General features: G+C 52.6%; 3 protein-coding genes across 5 annotated transcripts; 2 read left to right on the plus strand and 1 right to left on the minus strand.

Moving 5' to 3' along the window:
• Positions 1-1,256: 1,256 nt before the first annotated feature.
• Positions 1,257-5,663, plus strand: LOC136939533 (uncharacterized). 3 transcript variants are annotated; one of them, XM_067232154.1, is made up of 5 exons: positions 1,257-1,658; positions 2,543-2,875; positions 3,255-3,791; positions 4,212-4,375; positions 4,775-5,663. In XM_067232154.1, exons 1-5 carry the CDS (start codon positions 1,592-1,594, stop codon positions 4,811-4,813), a joined length of 1,140 nt encoding a protein of 379 aa, XP_067088255.1. In that variant the 5' UTR covers positions 1,257-1,591; the 3' UTR covers positions 4,814-5,663. The 3 variants fall into 3 exon arrangements, with proteins under 3 accessions (XP_067088255.1, XP_067088256.1, XP_067088257.1); XM_067232155.1 differs by having other exon boundaries at positions 4,243-4,375; XM_067232156.1 differs by lacking the exon at positions 4,775-5,663 and having other exon boundaries at positions 4,166-4,350.
• Positions 5,664-5,758: 95 nt separating this feature from the next.
• LOC136939535 (forkhead-associated domain-containing protein 1-like) lies at positions 5,759-10,200 on the minus strand. The gene is made up of 12 exons (XM_067232159.1): positions 10,131-10,200; positions 9,272-9,353; positions 9,004-9,049; positions 8,744-8,886; positions 8,585-8,666; positions 8,338-8,506; positions 8,197-8,270; positions 8,015-8,091; positions 7,595-7,695; positions 7,347-7,438; positions 7,041-7,187; positions 5,759-6,338 (listed from the first exon to the last, which is right to left on the minus strand). The coding sequence occupies exons 2-12, from the start codon at positions 9,335-9,337 to the stop codon at positions 6,211-6,213; spliced, it is 1,125 nt and encodes a 374-aa protein (XP_067088260.1). The 5' UTR covers positions 9,338-9,353; positions 10,131-10,200; the 3' UTR covers positions 5,759-6,210.
• A 91-nt stretch (positions 10,201-10,291) lies between these two features.
• On the plus strand, positions 10,292-12,426 carry LOC136939534 (cyanocobalamin reductase / alkylcobalamin dealkylase-like). Its single transcript, XM_067232158.1, has 5 exons — positions 10,292-10,381; positions 10,458-10,655; positions 10,899-11,051; positions 11,971-12,141; positions 12,222-12,426. The coding sequence occupies exons 1-5, from the start codon at positions 10,292-10,294 to the stop codon at positions 12,369-12,371; spliced, it is 762 nt and encodes a 253-aa protein (XP_067088259.1). The 3' UTR covers positions 12,372-12,426.
• The last annotated feature ends 411 nt before the right edge of the window (positions 12,427-12,837 follow it).

Genomic DNA, 12,837 nt, shown 5'->3' on the forward strand with positions numbered 1-12,837 from the left:
AAGAGGGGATTCTGGAGCTTCGCTTGTTCCTTTAAAGGGAGTCAGTATTTACGCCGGTAACTGAATGACAGGAGCCGCTGCTAGCTAGCTAAAAGGCTCGTAGCACCATCACTCGCTAGCCAGTTAGCCTAGCCTAGTCTAACAAACGGTACCTGAATGTGACCAACTATTTAGCTAGCCAATAAAACGTTGGTCAACAATATGGTTAAATATTATATTGACTGGCTACTATTCAAACATGCGTGGGTTCATGTAGGTAAATGGCAGCTTATGTCTAGATATTCTCCTGTTCGTACTGCGACGGTGGTGAAGATGATGCTGGACAGACACCGCTCGGTCCCACTGTTCGTACAGGGTTGCCAGGTTTAGCTCAAATCTGAAACCCCCGATAGGAGTCAATCTCTATGTGAGTTATCTGTCAGATGAACTGTGAACTGCTATAAAGTCATTATAAAGTCGAGATGATTCCACACTGAGATTTAGTCCGAGTCGTGTACGTTTGCTTGAAATGGGTTTAGTTTGTGTGTTGTTATGGCATAACATTTGCGTTGCAAATGGAGTAATAAAAATTGTAGGCTAAGCATGTTATCGTCATAACCTATTAAGGCCGTAAATCCGACACTGTAACATTTAGGTGCATAAGCCGTTTGTTACATATTTATGATATAACTTTGTATTGTCATTCAAAGCAAGACAGTTAGATAAGGTTAATATCCATTCAGTCAACAATAGTATGGGGAAGTGCAAACCCCATTTGAAACGGGTTGATTGTTTCCCGCTATACTTTCTATACTGGAAATGTGTTCAGAAAGACATGACTTTCCCTGTTGGGTGTTTTGGTTGAGTTTCCGATTGAATAATCCACACTTGTGGAACCACAGCGACAGCTTGTGGCGCTATAAACACTCATTCATAAACACTCATTTAACTCGAGTAACGCCGCTGGTCACCACTGTATCTGTTACAAAGAGCGTTTGAAATAAGACACTGTTGCCGTTACTCAGGTGTCGACAATTAGTCTATACTTACTTAAAGCAAATTTTTATATTTTAAGGGTAAAATAAACACACACACATATGTTGACGCTAAAACACAGCATAGCCTATAGCCTAGGCTACTGTAGGATGGTATATCATTAGTTAGTAGCCTAAACTTAGAGAAAGCGCATCTCGTAACAGCTCCTCCTCCCGTGATCCAAACTAACCACCTTTCAGAATTGGGTGACGCGCGCGCTTAGGTGGTAACTGTAACGTTATTGTCTGAATATTAAGCTTGGGCAAAACAGACTAAACTGTCAAAACCGAACCGGAAGGTCTGCCTTTAACATTGCAACGCACATAGGACATACGGTTTTTGAACTTGCTGAACAGTTTGGCAAATTTGAAAGGAGTGCGGAACACGTGGCAGTCTATGTAAAACGGACAGAGCGCAGCCCTGGCGCTTCCACACGCGCAGACTGACAAGCTGAGTTGAATCCCGGCGACGTCTCACGGACTCAGCGTAGTCGACGGTTATTGCTGACGCACAGAGACTTGCGGCTTTTAGTCCTGAAATAGTCAACGATACTTTATTTGTGATTGTAAAGTGGACGATGGAGAACACAGTGCACGCCGCTCTTCACGCGCTGTTGCTCCTCAGCCTGGCTTCGCGGGTTACAGGTAAGACGCTTCGTTTCAATGTACAGGAAATATGACAGCTTTGATTCTAGTGTAGATGGATCACTTTTAAAATGCGAAAAAGGCGCGCATGAATGACATTTGACATATTAATGTGTGATGCGTGTTTTCTGTGATTAAGTAAAGTATGTCAGAGGTATAGTTTAAGTTCCTGGTTACCTTAGCTGTAATCATTTACCTACGTTTACATAGGCCTAGCTGACGTTTTTATTCAAATCGACATAAACAACACAGTGAGTGTAGTAAGTAGCCTATTAGAAGATCACCGATCAGAAGCGCGGAGTTGTACTGTGTTGTAAGACATCAGCAACATCCGTGTCTGCCAGCGGCTTCGTGCTGCGTGGGTTCAAAAAACTCTTTCCGCTCCAAATGTGGGTAGGTCTGTCATCCTGCAGCCTGGGTCAACATCCACACACACACACACACAATTTCTCTTTATGCTTTTCCCGTCCCCTACACACACAAGTACACACTGTAGTGGAGTTGAAGGAACAAGGCCAGTATTGTACCACTACTCGCTTGTGGGTCTTATGATTTGTGTTACGATGTCTGCATATGTATACAAAAGGAGTTGGGGCACAAATTATACAGCCACGTGCGTGTGTGTTATGATCTGTGTGCGTGTGTGTGAGTGTGAGTGATGAGGCAGAGAATGAAAGGAACCATGATTCCGGTCTGTGAGCATTAATGACATCAGTGTTGTGTTCTTCTTCAAACAGGCAGCAGAGCCAGATAGTTGAATTAGATGTGTAGCTCAGTGGTAGAACATCTGACTGCCGGTCACAGGTTCAAATCCCCCCGTTGCTTTGGATAAAAGCATCAGCTAAGTGAAGCACATGATTACCAACCTGTGTTTTTGTCTCCAGGCCAGGACCCCAGTGTGGCTCCCCAGAAGGAGCACCGTGTCCTGGGGAGACCCCATGCTGACAGCTCCCCCTCTGGAGGGTCCCTCTCTCCCTTTAAGGGGCTCAACAACACAAATACCACCAGTAACACCACCAGTAACACCAGCAGTAACATCACCAGCATCACCAGTAACACCACCAGTATCACCAGCAGTAACATAACCAGTAACATCACCAGCACCATCAGTAACATCACCAGCATCACCAGTAACATCACCAACAACATCGCCAACACCAGCACCATGGCAACAGTGGAGCCCCCCCTCCCCCCAAAGGAGGACCGTAACCCCCCAGGTAAGCTGAGGCTTATTCAGGGGAGGGAATGTGGAGAGACAGGGGCAGGGGGAGGAGGAGAGCTGGGATTTAATACAGTGTGATTTCTTACAGAGAGGTGAGACTTTTAGAGCCTGCCGTGCACACATACACACTCAGACACACACACACAGCTCTGGTTCACACCACCTCTCTACACACTCCAGAACGGCTGCACACCCACTCATGAGGATGTGAAAGTTATATGGACGAAAGTAAACCTGAAGAAAAATGGGGGAAATGTTGATTTTTGTTTTGTTTTGAACTCCTTCACACACACATACATATTCAAACGAGCATACTGAACGGCACACCCATCCTGACCCTAACCCTGACCCTAACCCTGAGCTCTCTCCTCCAGGTGTGATGACCCCTGCCCCCCCTCCCTCCCCAGAGGGGGGGCTCTCGGGAACAGACGAATTCGAGAAAACCTCCACACCTGTTAACCGTACAGCCCACACACACCCCAGCCCCACACCTGCACCCCACCCTGTCACCACACACACACACCCCAGCCCCACACCTGCACCCCACCCTGTCACCACACACACACACCCCAGACCCACACCTGCACCCCACCCTGTCACCACACACACACACCCCAGCCCCACACCTGCACCCCACACTGTCACCACACACACACACCCTAGCCCCACACCTGCACCCCACCCTGTCACCACACACACACACCCCAGCCCCCCGCCTCACCCTCCTAAAAAACATTCAACCACATCCTCCCCCAGCCTGGCCACCCCTGCCCCCACCTCCCCCCAGGACCTCCCGCCCTCCGCCCTCCAAACCTCCAGCCCAGAGCAGTCTGCCCACCCCCCCAGCAGCAGCCCCCCAGCCCAGGCCAAGACCCAGGACGACAGCCCCCCTCAGCTCAACGTAGGGGATGGTGAGCAGAGACACGCATCCCTCACTCAAGTAGAAGAACAGTCCCACTTTTTTTAGTAAACTTTTTTTTTTAAATATATTTTTAACCTTTCAATTTTTTTTCAAAAACTTTTGGGGAAACCAGCCCTAACCCTCCTCAACACAACATAGCTCTGATTGTGGGCTAGTGCGATGGTAGCTTCAGATCTACTGGGTTGGGAATCTGTGTGTGTGTTCGTGTGTGTGTCGAGGCAGGAACAGACTTGTACAAGGAAACAAAGAACAACATGGTCTTTGTTGAGATGCCAGCTCAGCCCGGGGTCACAAACACACACTTTGCGCACACACACACACACATGCAAACATGCTCGTATACTACATCAGTGTCATTTTTAGTTTTCTGTCCTGTTCATGTGTTCATATGTGTTCATATGTGCGTCAGCGGAGGCTGACCCGGTAAGCTCCGCCCCCAGTCTGGACCCCCTGCTGGCTGGCCTGGTCGCAGCCTTCATCATCACCGCCATCATCATCACCCTCCTCGTCTTCATCAAGCTGCGGCGCCGTGACAACCGGCCAGAGTTCCGCCGGCTGCAGGACCTCCCCATGGTGAGTCTGGTCTAGTCTGGTCCTGATCTGGTCTAGTCTGGTCCTGATCTGGTCTAGTCTGGTCCTGATCTGGTCTAGTCTAGTCCTGATCTGGTCCTGATCTGGTCTAGTCTGGTCCTGATCTGGTCTAGTCTGGTCCTGATCTAGTCTAGGCTGGTCCTGATCTAGTCTAGGCTGGTCCTGATCTAGTCTAGGCTGGTCCTGATCTGGTCTGGTCCTGATCTGGTCTAGGCTGGTCCTAATCTGGTCTAGTCTGGTCCTGATCTGGTCTAGGCTGGTCCTGATCTGGTCTAGGCTGGTCCTGATCTGGTCCCGATCTGGTTCCTGTAACCGTGTAGCTGTGTGACATCAGTGTGTGTGTGACATCAGTGTGTGTGACGGTGTGTCCTGTGTTTGCAGGATGATATGATGGAGGACTCACCTCTGTACAGCTACTGACCTGGAACTCTGCACCTCCTGGTGCTCTCTGCTGGACTGAGTCAGGGCGACCCTGCCTCCTCTCTGCTTTTCACCTCTCCCCTCCTCTCCTCTCTCATGTGCAACTCGTACACGAGACCAGGAGAGAGACCAGGACAAGGAGACCAGGAGAAACCAGAGAGGGACGGAGACCAGGAGAGAAGACACCAGGAGAGAGAGGAGAGACAAAGAGAGACCAGGAGGTAGAGACCAGGACTGGACTGAGTGGTGTCTGGTCTGAGTTATAGTATAGATGCACTTTACGTTGTATTGGTTATTTGTGTGTGTGAGAGAAAGCGTGTGTGAGTGAAATAGAGCGTGTGTGTTTGCGTGATGATTATCATTGTGTTTCCATGTAAACAAAAAACATTCTGAAGATCCTGCTGTTACATTCGTTCTGCTAGTTACAGGATGTGCTGTGTGGAGGGCTCCAACACACACACAGGCCCAGGTGCATGCTGGGACAGGCTAACGGTCTCTGCTGTCCTGCCCTCCCCAAGCTTGTCTCTTACTGCGCTGCCAATGCTGCCAGACTGTTACTTAACGCTTTCATGAGCAGAATGTGCCATTGATCAGGTGGTGTTCTTGTGTGGAAGCATGTGCCAGCCCAGTTCATTCAGAGCTGTGTGTGAGAGAGAGAGAGTGTGTGTGTGTGAGTGTGTGTATTTTAGAGACAACAGGAACAAGCCAACCCTATTCTCCATCCTCCTTCTCAAAAGGGACTAGGACAATAGCATCTAGGAGACTAGAGCCCAATTGTGATGTTTTGTATCGGTTTTACTGCTGTGTTTGATTTTTTTTATTTTAATAAAAATATTTTGAATTGTTTGGAGTTAGTGGTTGTCTTCAGTAGCAGTGTGACTGAGTAGCAGGCACACACACGCTCACACACACGCTCAACAACACACACTGGCAGACTCAGCCAATCAAGAGCTTTTATTCCAGAGCTGACACAGATGTTATTGTGGACTCTATCAGGCTGTCCAGTGGCTCTGTGTGGTGCTGACATGCTGCAGCACAGTACTTTACACTGACAATACGACAAGGAGAGAATGGCCTGATTCATTCTGTAGCAGACACAACCAGGGAACTGGAACATCTGGTTCTGCCCGGAGCAGCTGTTCAGTCTGTGTTAGGGAGCAGTTGAGGTTCTCCTGAAGAACCCTGGTTTTGAGTCAATTTTCAAGATAACGGTCACTCTTGATGCCAGAAGCTTCTCATCCTCGCCATGTGGAACCAGTTCCAAGTCTGATCTGTCCCCGGCCTCCTTCACACACTCCCCTCCTCCCTCCCCTCCTCTCTCCCTTCCTCTCTCCCCTTCCCTCCTCTCAGTTCATCAGCATGCAGCAGCATTCTGACCCTTCCTTGTTCCTGATTGGTCAGAGGTCATCAAGGCTGAGCTCTGATCCCAACTCCAGGTTATCCTCGTCGTCGTCCAGGACACTTCCCACTCCGAGATCCCGATCTCTGGAGCCGAGGTGTATCCGGGGGCGACGGTGGCGAGGAGCTGGAGGAGGAGAGAGATTAGCTGCTTCAGACTGGGGAGGCTGGGGGAGGGGAGGAGGAGAGAGGGGGAGGAGGAGGAGGAGAGATCCAGATCTCCTTTCTGTCCTGAGAAGAACTTCAAGGTTCAAGTGCTTCTCGTAACAGAGATGTGTGTGTGTGTGTGTGTCTAATCATGGCTGCATGTGTACTAATCACTCTGGGAAACATTCAGAGCTCTGATCGCAATCATGTACGGGAATACTGACCTGCTGCTGTACAGCCCAGGGGAATACACACACACACGCTCAGACACACACACACACGCTCACACACACGCATGCTCACACACACACACGCTCACACACGCACGCTCACACTGGTCAGGAGGAAATTAGGGTTTCTATGTTCTGTCCTCAGGCAAGAGACTGGTTCTTCTCTCTCTCTCTCTGTCTCTCTCTGTCTCTTTCTTTCTGTCTCTCTGTCTCTTTCTTTCTGTCTCTCTGTTTGTTTCTCTCTGTCTCTCTCTAACGGTGTGGGGGTGTTTTATTCACACACACGGTGGTGAAACATTTTCAGTGTGAGTCATTCGCATTGTGTGAATGACTCACACTGAAAATGTTAGCTCTTATACCTAGCACAGACATGTCTGCCCCCCAACCACCCTCCTGCCCTACCTACTGCCCCCCCAACGCACCCTGAGTGTGTGTGTACGTGTGTTCCTCACCAGGGTCTTGGTCGTCCAGCCAGGAAAGGTCGTCTGAGCTGACCTCCGCCAGGCTGGGGGTGGGACTGAAGTCCTCAGAGCCTGAGTCTGGCTCCGCCTCCTGACCTCTGACCCGGCGCCTGGGGGGTGGAGCTGATACTAAAGCTGCTACAGGGAGAGAACAGATGTTTTGAGTGTGTGTCTGACCTGGTGTGTGTGTGTCTCACCTGGTGTGTGTCTGTCTCACCTGGTGTGTGTCTGTCTCACCTGGTGTGTGTCTGTCTCACCTGGTGTGTGTGTGTCTCACCTGGTGTGTGTGTGTCTCACCTGGTGTGTGTGTGTGTTTGGGGGCAGCAGGGGAGTGTCTCTCTCTGAGAATCAGACTCCTCACCTCCTCCCTCAGCTCCGTCACAGTCACCCTGCAGCAAGACACACACATGTTACACACACGTTACACACACATGGTACACACACATTACACACACACGTTACACACACAGGGTATCAGCTCTACCCCTCCACACACACACTATTATAAACACACACTAAGGCACCTTCCGTGCACACACACACACCTGAGCTGTTGCACCTCCTGCTGTGTGTGTGTGTACTGAGAGACGGTCTTGGCCAGGTCCAGGCTGTGCGTTCTGTAGCTGCTGGTCAGCTCCTCTAACGTCTGCACACACACAGGTCACAGGTCAGAGGTTAAAGAGAGGACATAAACACTGTAGGAGAGTCCAGATGTGGAGATACAAGCAGGTGAAAGTTTAGGGTTCAGAGGTCACGCAGGGGAAAGTTTAGGGTTCAGAGGTCACGCAGGGGAAAGTTTAGGGTTCAGAGGTCACGCAGGGGAAAGGTTAGGGTTCAGATGTCACGCAGGTGAAAGGTGAGGGTTCAGATGTTACGCAGGTGAAAGGTGAGGGTTCAGAGGTCACGCAGGTGAAAGGTGAGGGTTCAGAGGTCACGCAGGTGAAAGGTGAGGGTTCAGAGGTCACCTGGCAGCTGCGTTCATACTGCCTCCTGGTCTCCCTGGACTCAGACTGCTGCAGAAACATGTCCTCCTCTTGTCTTCCTGTCTCACACACACACACATGCTGAGTATGTATGTGTGTGTGTCTGAGTGTGTGAGTGTGTGTGTGTGAGCGAGTGTGTGTGTGTATCTGTGTGTGTTTCTCACGTAGTTGTGTCTTCAGATTGTCCACCTCTCTCCTCAGCTGGTCCAGCTCCTCTCTGCGGAGCTTGGAGCTGAAGCTGGAGAGGACAGTCAGAATGAGAGCCCAGTACTCCCCCTCCCCCTCCCAGGTGGCGCCTCCCTCACCTCTCCTCCAGGTTGCCTAGCGACGTCGCCCTGGTGACGTGCGTCCTCAGGCTGGCCAGCTCGCGCCCCACCTCCCTCCTCCATCGCTCCACCCTGCTCTCCTCCGCAGGGCTCCTCCTCTCCTCCTCCCTCTCCCCGCCCGGCCCCTGCCTCAGCCTGGACACCTGCCCTGGGGGCCACATCAGGGCTGACTCTCAGGAACACACACCTGCTCATGACCATGTGACATGTTGACGGGTGTAGTTACCCTGCAGCTCCTCCAGGTGGCGCTGTTGGGACTGTCTCTCTGCTTCCATGTTCCGCAGCCGCTGGGAGAGAGACTCCACGGCCTGACAACGTGAGAAGCCTCATTTAAATATCAATGTCTCTGTCACACACTCACACTCACACATACACACTCACAAACCTGGCTCTGCAGCTGGAGCTGTGATTGGACGGCGGCCAGGTCTGTCCACTGCAGCGCCGGGGTGAGGGAGCAGGAGGGGTGAGGAAGAGGAGGAAGAGGCCCCAAGCCTGACACACCAGACACCTCTCTCACTAGAGCAGAATCTGAGACAGAGGGGGGAAAGGGGGGGGGGACAGAGAGGAGGGGGACAGGGGGGTAGAAATAGACATGTATCAGAGGTGATCTATCAGGTCAGATCAGTATGGGCTGATTCCACTCACCTTGTCTTCCTGTAGGGAGCCTCCCTGGTGAGGTAGCCAGTCTTTCCTGTGGAAACATGACAACAGCTGAAATAACTGGAATTAAAATTGAAATCATATCAATGATTCATTATTGAAAATTCTCAGCAGCTCTTCCTCTCTCCAAGGTGCCCTTCGTATTGCGTTGCTCTATGGCGCCATCTACTGGTAATCTCTACCGAGAATTCAATGTGGTGAAGAGTTACTTTAACACAATTCGTGTCACCTGTTAGTGGACCGCTGTACTCACCCTCATCTTTGCTACGCTGCCGTCCGCGGCAGACATAATAGAGCTCAGCTGGGTGTCCCAGTTCATCTCGACTCCTCAGCTGCTAACATCAAATATGTACGAACACAACACAATTTGGGGACTGGTCAGGATGGGCGAGTCAATGTTCGTTGACGGGAGATCGAGCTAGCTACAAAAATGTATACTGTACAAATAGTCTACGTAGCGTTGCAATGCTAGTAAACTACCGATTACTCGACGTGTTTGTGGCTGGCTGATAGTGACAGGATAAGATGACTTGCTGCTGCGTGTGAGATGAAGTTACACCGCCCGCGGTTAGCTAGTTTAGACTAGCGGTTTAGTTCCCATGGTGGCCCGAAGGAGCTACGCTAAGTAGCCTTGCTACAAGCTAGACATCGTTAATGATACCAGTTACACACCCTAACCTAACAACTACACATTCAGTCAGACATAGTAGAGCTACCAGTCATGTACTCAAAACTAAAGGACACGATGACAAAGGATCAAATGCACTGATTTACGTCTGTAAAACACCCTGCTAATAACCTAGCTCCATACTATAAGGGTTGACTAGTCCGAGCTAAGCACCTACTAGGCTACTGTACCCGTAGCTAGTACTACTAGCTAGTAGTACCTGGTGGACGGAGGCTGTACCTTGCTAAGAGACGAGATCAAGAACCAGGCATTCCATGCAGTCCAATCAATCTGTCTAAAGATGTATATCAGAAGTCCCATTTAAAACGCACAATTGACTTGACAAAATCAGCTCATTATTTATATCGTACATTTGGAAATGCAAACACATAAAATAAATGTATAACCAAGTTATGTAGCCTGCTAATTAGCTAGCACTACTTACAAACCAACAGCCCCAATCAACTTTTAAATCGAGGAGCGCAACTGTCTACGTAAATGCTCAGGATTGTGGGGGTTGTAGTAGTGAAAAGTTAGACGGCGAATACAATTTCTTGTGACTGGAACACCATTCCCCGACATGCATCATTATGTTGACATTCAGCAATGGCGACTCCCCGTGTGAATGTGGAGGATTTCAGAAGACCGCTTCATGATTCACTGTCAAAGCTCGGATTTGAAGTTCATCCTTTCAAGGTATCGTGGCTTCGACTTATCTTTCAAATGTGCTCGACCACGCCGCCTGTTCTACTTTCTCTCTTACATCTCGCAGATCGGCTGGTACAATGCGGTGTTGCCCTCCGCCCTCCGCGTGCCCCACTCAGACGATACCCTGGCAGTGCTCGTGATCAGTACGCCATCCATGTTCGAACTCGCCTTTCTGCCTTTCCTGGAGAGCAACGGCTGCCAGGGCCTTTCCGACCCCATAGACCAGTGCGTCAAGCACAACGTTACTACCGCCGTGTCTCAGGTGAGCCGAGCAGACTGCGCCAGGTGTTCTAGTGTCCCGCAGGCCGTTAAATAACTTCTGCAGCATGGGGGAAAGTTTGGTTTCAAATGTGGGTGGGACAGCTTTTTAAATAACTGAGGAAGCGGCCGTTAAATATAATAGTTTTTTTTTTAAATAAAAAGTGTGTGTGTGGACGACGACGACGACAGATTTGCAGTTTTCAAGAAGTGTAATGACACTCCTGCCCCCCCCCCCCCCCCGCAGTGTTTCCCAGAGGAGCAGGTAGAGGTGAGTTTCGACTATGAGATGTTGCCCAGCAGGAAGCCCAGGTTCCTGGCCCAGACGGCAGCTCACGTATGTGGAGCAGCTTACTACTACCAGCAGGCTGACGTTCCGGACCAGCCCTGGGGGGACAAGGTGAGGGGGAGGGAGGAGGGCAGCCCTGGGGGGACAAGGTGAGGGGGAGGGAGGGAGGAGGGCAGCCCTGGGGGGACAAGGTGAGGGGGAGGGAGGAGGGCAGCCCTGGGGGGACAAGGTGAGGGGGAGGGCAGCCCTGGGGGGACAAGGTGAGGGGGAGGGCAGCCCTGGGGGGACAAGGTGAGGGGGAGGGAGGAGGGCAGCCCTGGGGGGGACAAGGTGAGGGGGAGGGAGGAGGGCAGCCCTGGGGGGACAAGGTGAGGGGGAGGGAGGGAGGAGGGCAGCCCTGGGGGGACAAGGTGAGGGGGAGGGAGGAGGGCAGCCCTGGGGGGGACAAGGTGAGGGGGAGGGAGGAGGGCAGCCCTGGGGGGACAAGGTGAGGGGGAGGGAGGGAGGAGGGCAGCCCTGGGGGGACAAGGTGAGGGGGAGGGAGGAGGGCAGCCCTGGGGGGGACAAGGTGAGGGGGAGGGAGGAGGGCAGCCCTGGGGGGACAAGGTGAGGGGGAGGGAGGGAGGAGGGCAGCCCTGGGGGGACAAGGTGAGGGGGAGGGAGGAGGGCAGCCCTGGGGGGGACAAGGTGAGGGGGAGGGAGGGAGGAGGGCAGCCCTGGGGGGACAAGGTGAGGGGGAGGGAGGGAGGAGGGCAGCCCTGGGGGGACAAGGTGAGGGGGAGGGAGGAGGGCAGCCCTGGGGGGACAAGGTGAGGGGGAGGGGGGAGGGCAGCCCTGGGGGTCAAGGTGAGGGGGAGGGAGGGAGGAGGGCAGCCCTGGGGGGGACAAGGTGAGGGGGAGGGAGGAGGGCAGCCCTGGGGGGGACAAGGTGAGGGGGAGGGCAGCCCTGGGGGGACAAGGGGAGGGAGGAGGGCAGCCCTGGGGGGGTTCCACTGTTAGTCTACCTAACCTCCATGTCCTCCCCCTCTAGAAGGTGTACGGTGTGTGTGTGCACCCCCGGCTGGGCGGCTGGTTTGCTGTCCGGGCTCTGCTGCTGTTCCCGGGGGTGCAGGTGGAGCTCCTGCAGACCCCTCCTCCAGACTGTGTCCCCTCCAGAGACGCACGGATTCAGCTGCTGGATGACTTCAACCTGCGCTGGCAGGTCAGACCACAGGGGGAACGTGTGTGTGTGTGTTGGTGTGTTGGTGTGTGTTGTGTCTAAATTTGTGTGTGTTTTGGCAGGATTGGAGCTACCGCAACATCGTGGCTCCTATCCAGACCTACTCCCAGAAACAGAGGGAGTACTTCTCCTTGCCCCCCCCCCCAGCGTGCTGCGCTTCTGCGGGGCTGGGGTTACACACCTGGGGGGGCAAACCTCCAGGACCCCCCTAGCCTCCAGGACCCCCCTAGCCTCCAGGACCCACCTAGCCTCCAGGACCCCCCTAGCCTCCAGGACCCACCTAGCCTCCAGGACCCACCTAGCCTCCAGGACCCCCCTAGCCTCCAGGACCCACCTAGCCTCCAGGACCCCCCTAGCCTCCAGGTCAGAGACACAGGGTACGGCTAACTGATCGATTCTGGATGGACGATGTCCACCAATGTTTCTACCTGTCTGTCTGTTTCTACCTGTCTGTCTCTACTTGTCTGTCTACCAACTGTGTACTCTTAAGTTGTTACTAAGTGCCTAGGTGAGGAGGGTGTAGGGGCAGGTGAGGAGGGTGTAGGGGCAGGTGAGGAGGGTGTTGGGGCAGGTGAGGAGGGTGTAGGGGCAGGTGAGGAGGGTGTAGGGGCAGGTGAAGAGGGTGTAGGGGCAGGTGAGGAGGGTGTAGGGGCAGGTGAGGAGGGTGTTGGGGCAGGT

This window comes from Osmerus mordax, unplaced genomic scaffold (assembly GCF_038355195.1).
Source record: "Osmerus mordax isolate fOsmMor3 unplaced genomic scaffold, fOsmMor3.pri Scaffold_223, whole genome shotgun sequence".
Lineage (NCBI taxonomy): Eukaryota > Metazoa > Chordata > Actinopteri > Osmeriformes > Osmeridae > Osmerus > Osmerus mordax.

Excerpts from the sequence above, each read along its gene's own strand:
- LOC136939533 (XM_067232154.1), top strand. The coding sequence starts at position 1,592 with ATGGAGAACACAGTGCACGCCGCTCTTCACGCGCTGTTGCTCCTCAGC. Across the intron at positions 2,876-3,254 it reads GGAGGACCGTAACCCCCCAG|GTGTGATGACCCCTGCCCCC; the intron begins GTAAGCTGAGGC and ends TCTCTCCTCCAG. Across the intron at positions 3,792-4,211 it reads TCAGCTCAACGTAGGGGATG|CGGAGGCTGACCCGGTAAGC; the intron begins GTGAGCAGAGAC and ends TATGTGCGTCAG.
- LOC136939535 (XM_067232159.1), bottom strand. The coding sequence starts at position 9,337 with ATGAACTGGGACACCCAGCTGAGCTCTATTATGTCTGCCGCGGACGGC. Across the intron at positions 8,271-8,337 it reads CTAGGCAACCTGGAGGAGAG|CTTCAGCTCCAAGCTCCGCA; the intron begins GTGAGGGAGGCG and ends TGTCCTCTCCAG. Across the intron at positions 7,696-8,014 it reads AGTATGAACGCAGCTGCCAG|ACGTTAGAGGAGCTGACCAG; the intron begins GTGACCTCTGAA and ends GTGTGTGTGCAG.
- LOC136939534 (XM_067232158.1), top strand. The coding sequence starts at position 10,292 with ATGGCGACTCCCCGTGTGAATGTGGAGGATTTCAGAAGACCGCTTCAT. Across the intron at positions 10,382-10,457 it reads TTGAAGTTCATCCTTTCAAG|ATCGGCTGGTACAATGCGGT; the intron begins GTATCGTGGCTT and ends TACATCTCGCAG. Across the intron at positions 10,656-10,898 it reads TTACTACCGCCGTGTCTCAG|TGTTTCCCAGAGGAGCAGGT; the intron begins GTGAGCCGAGCA and ends CCCCCCCCGCAG.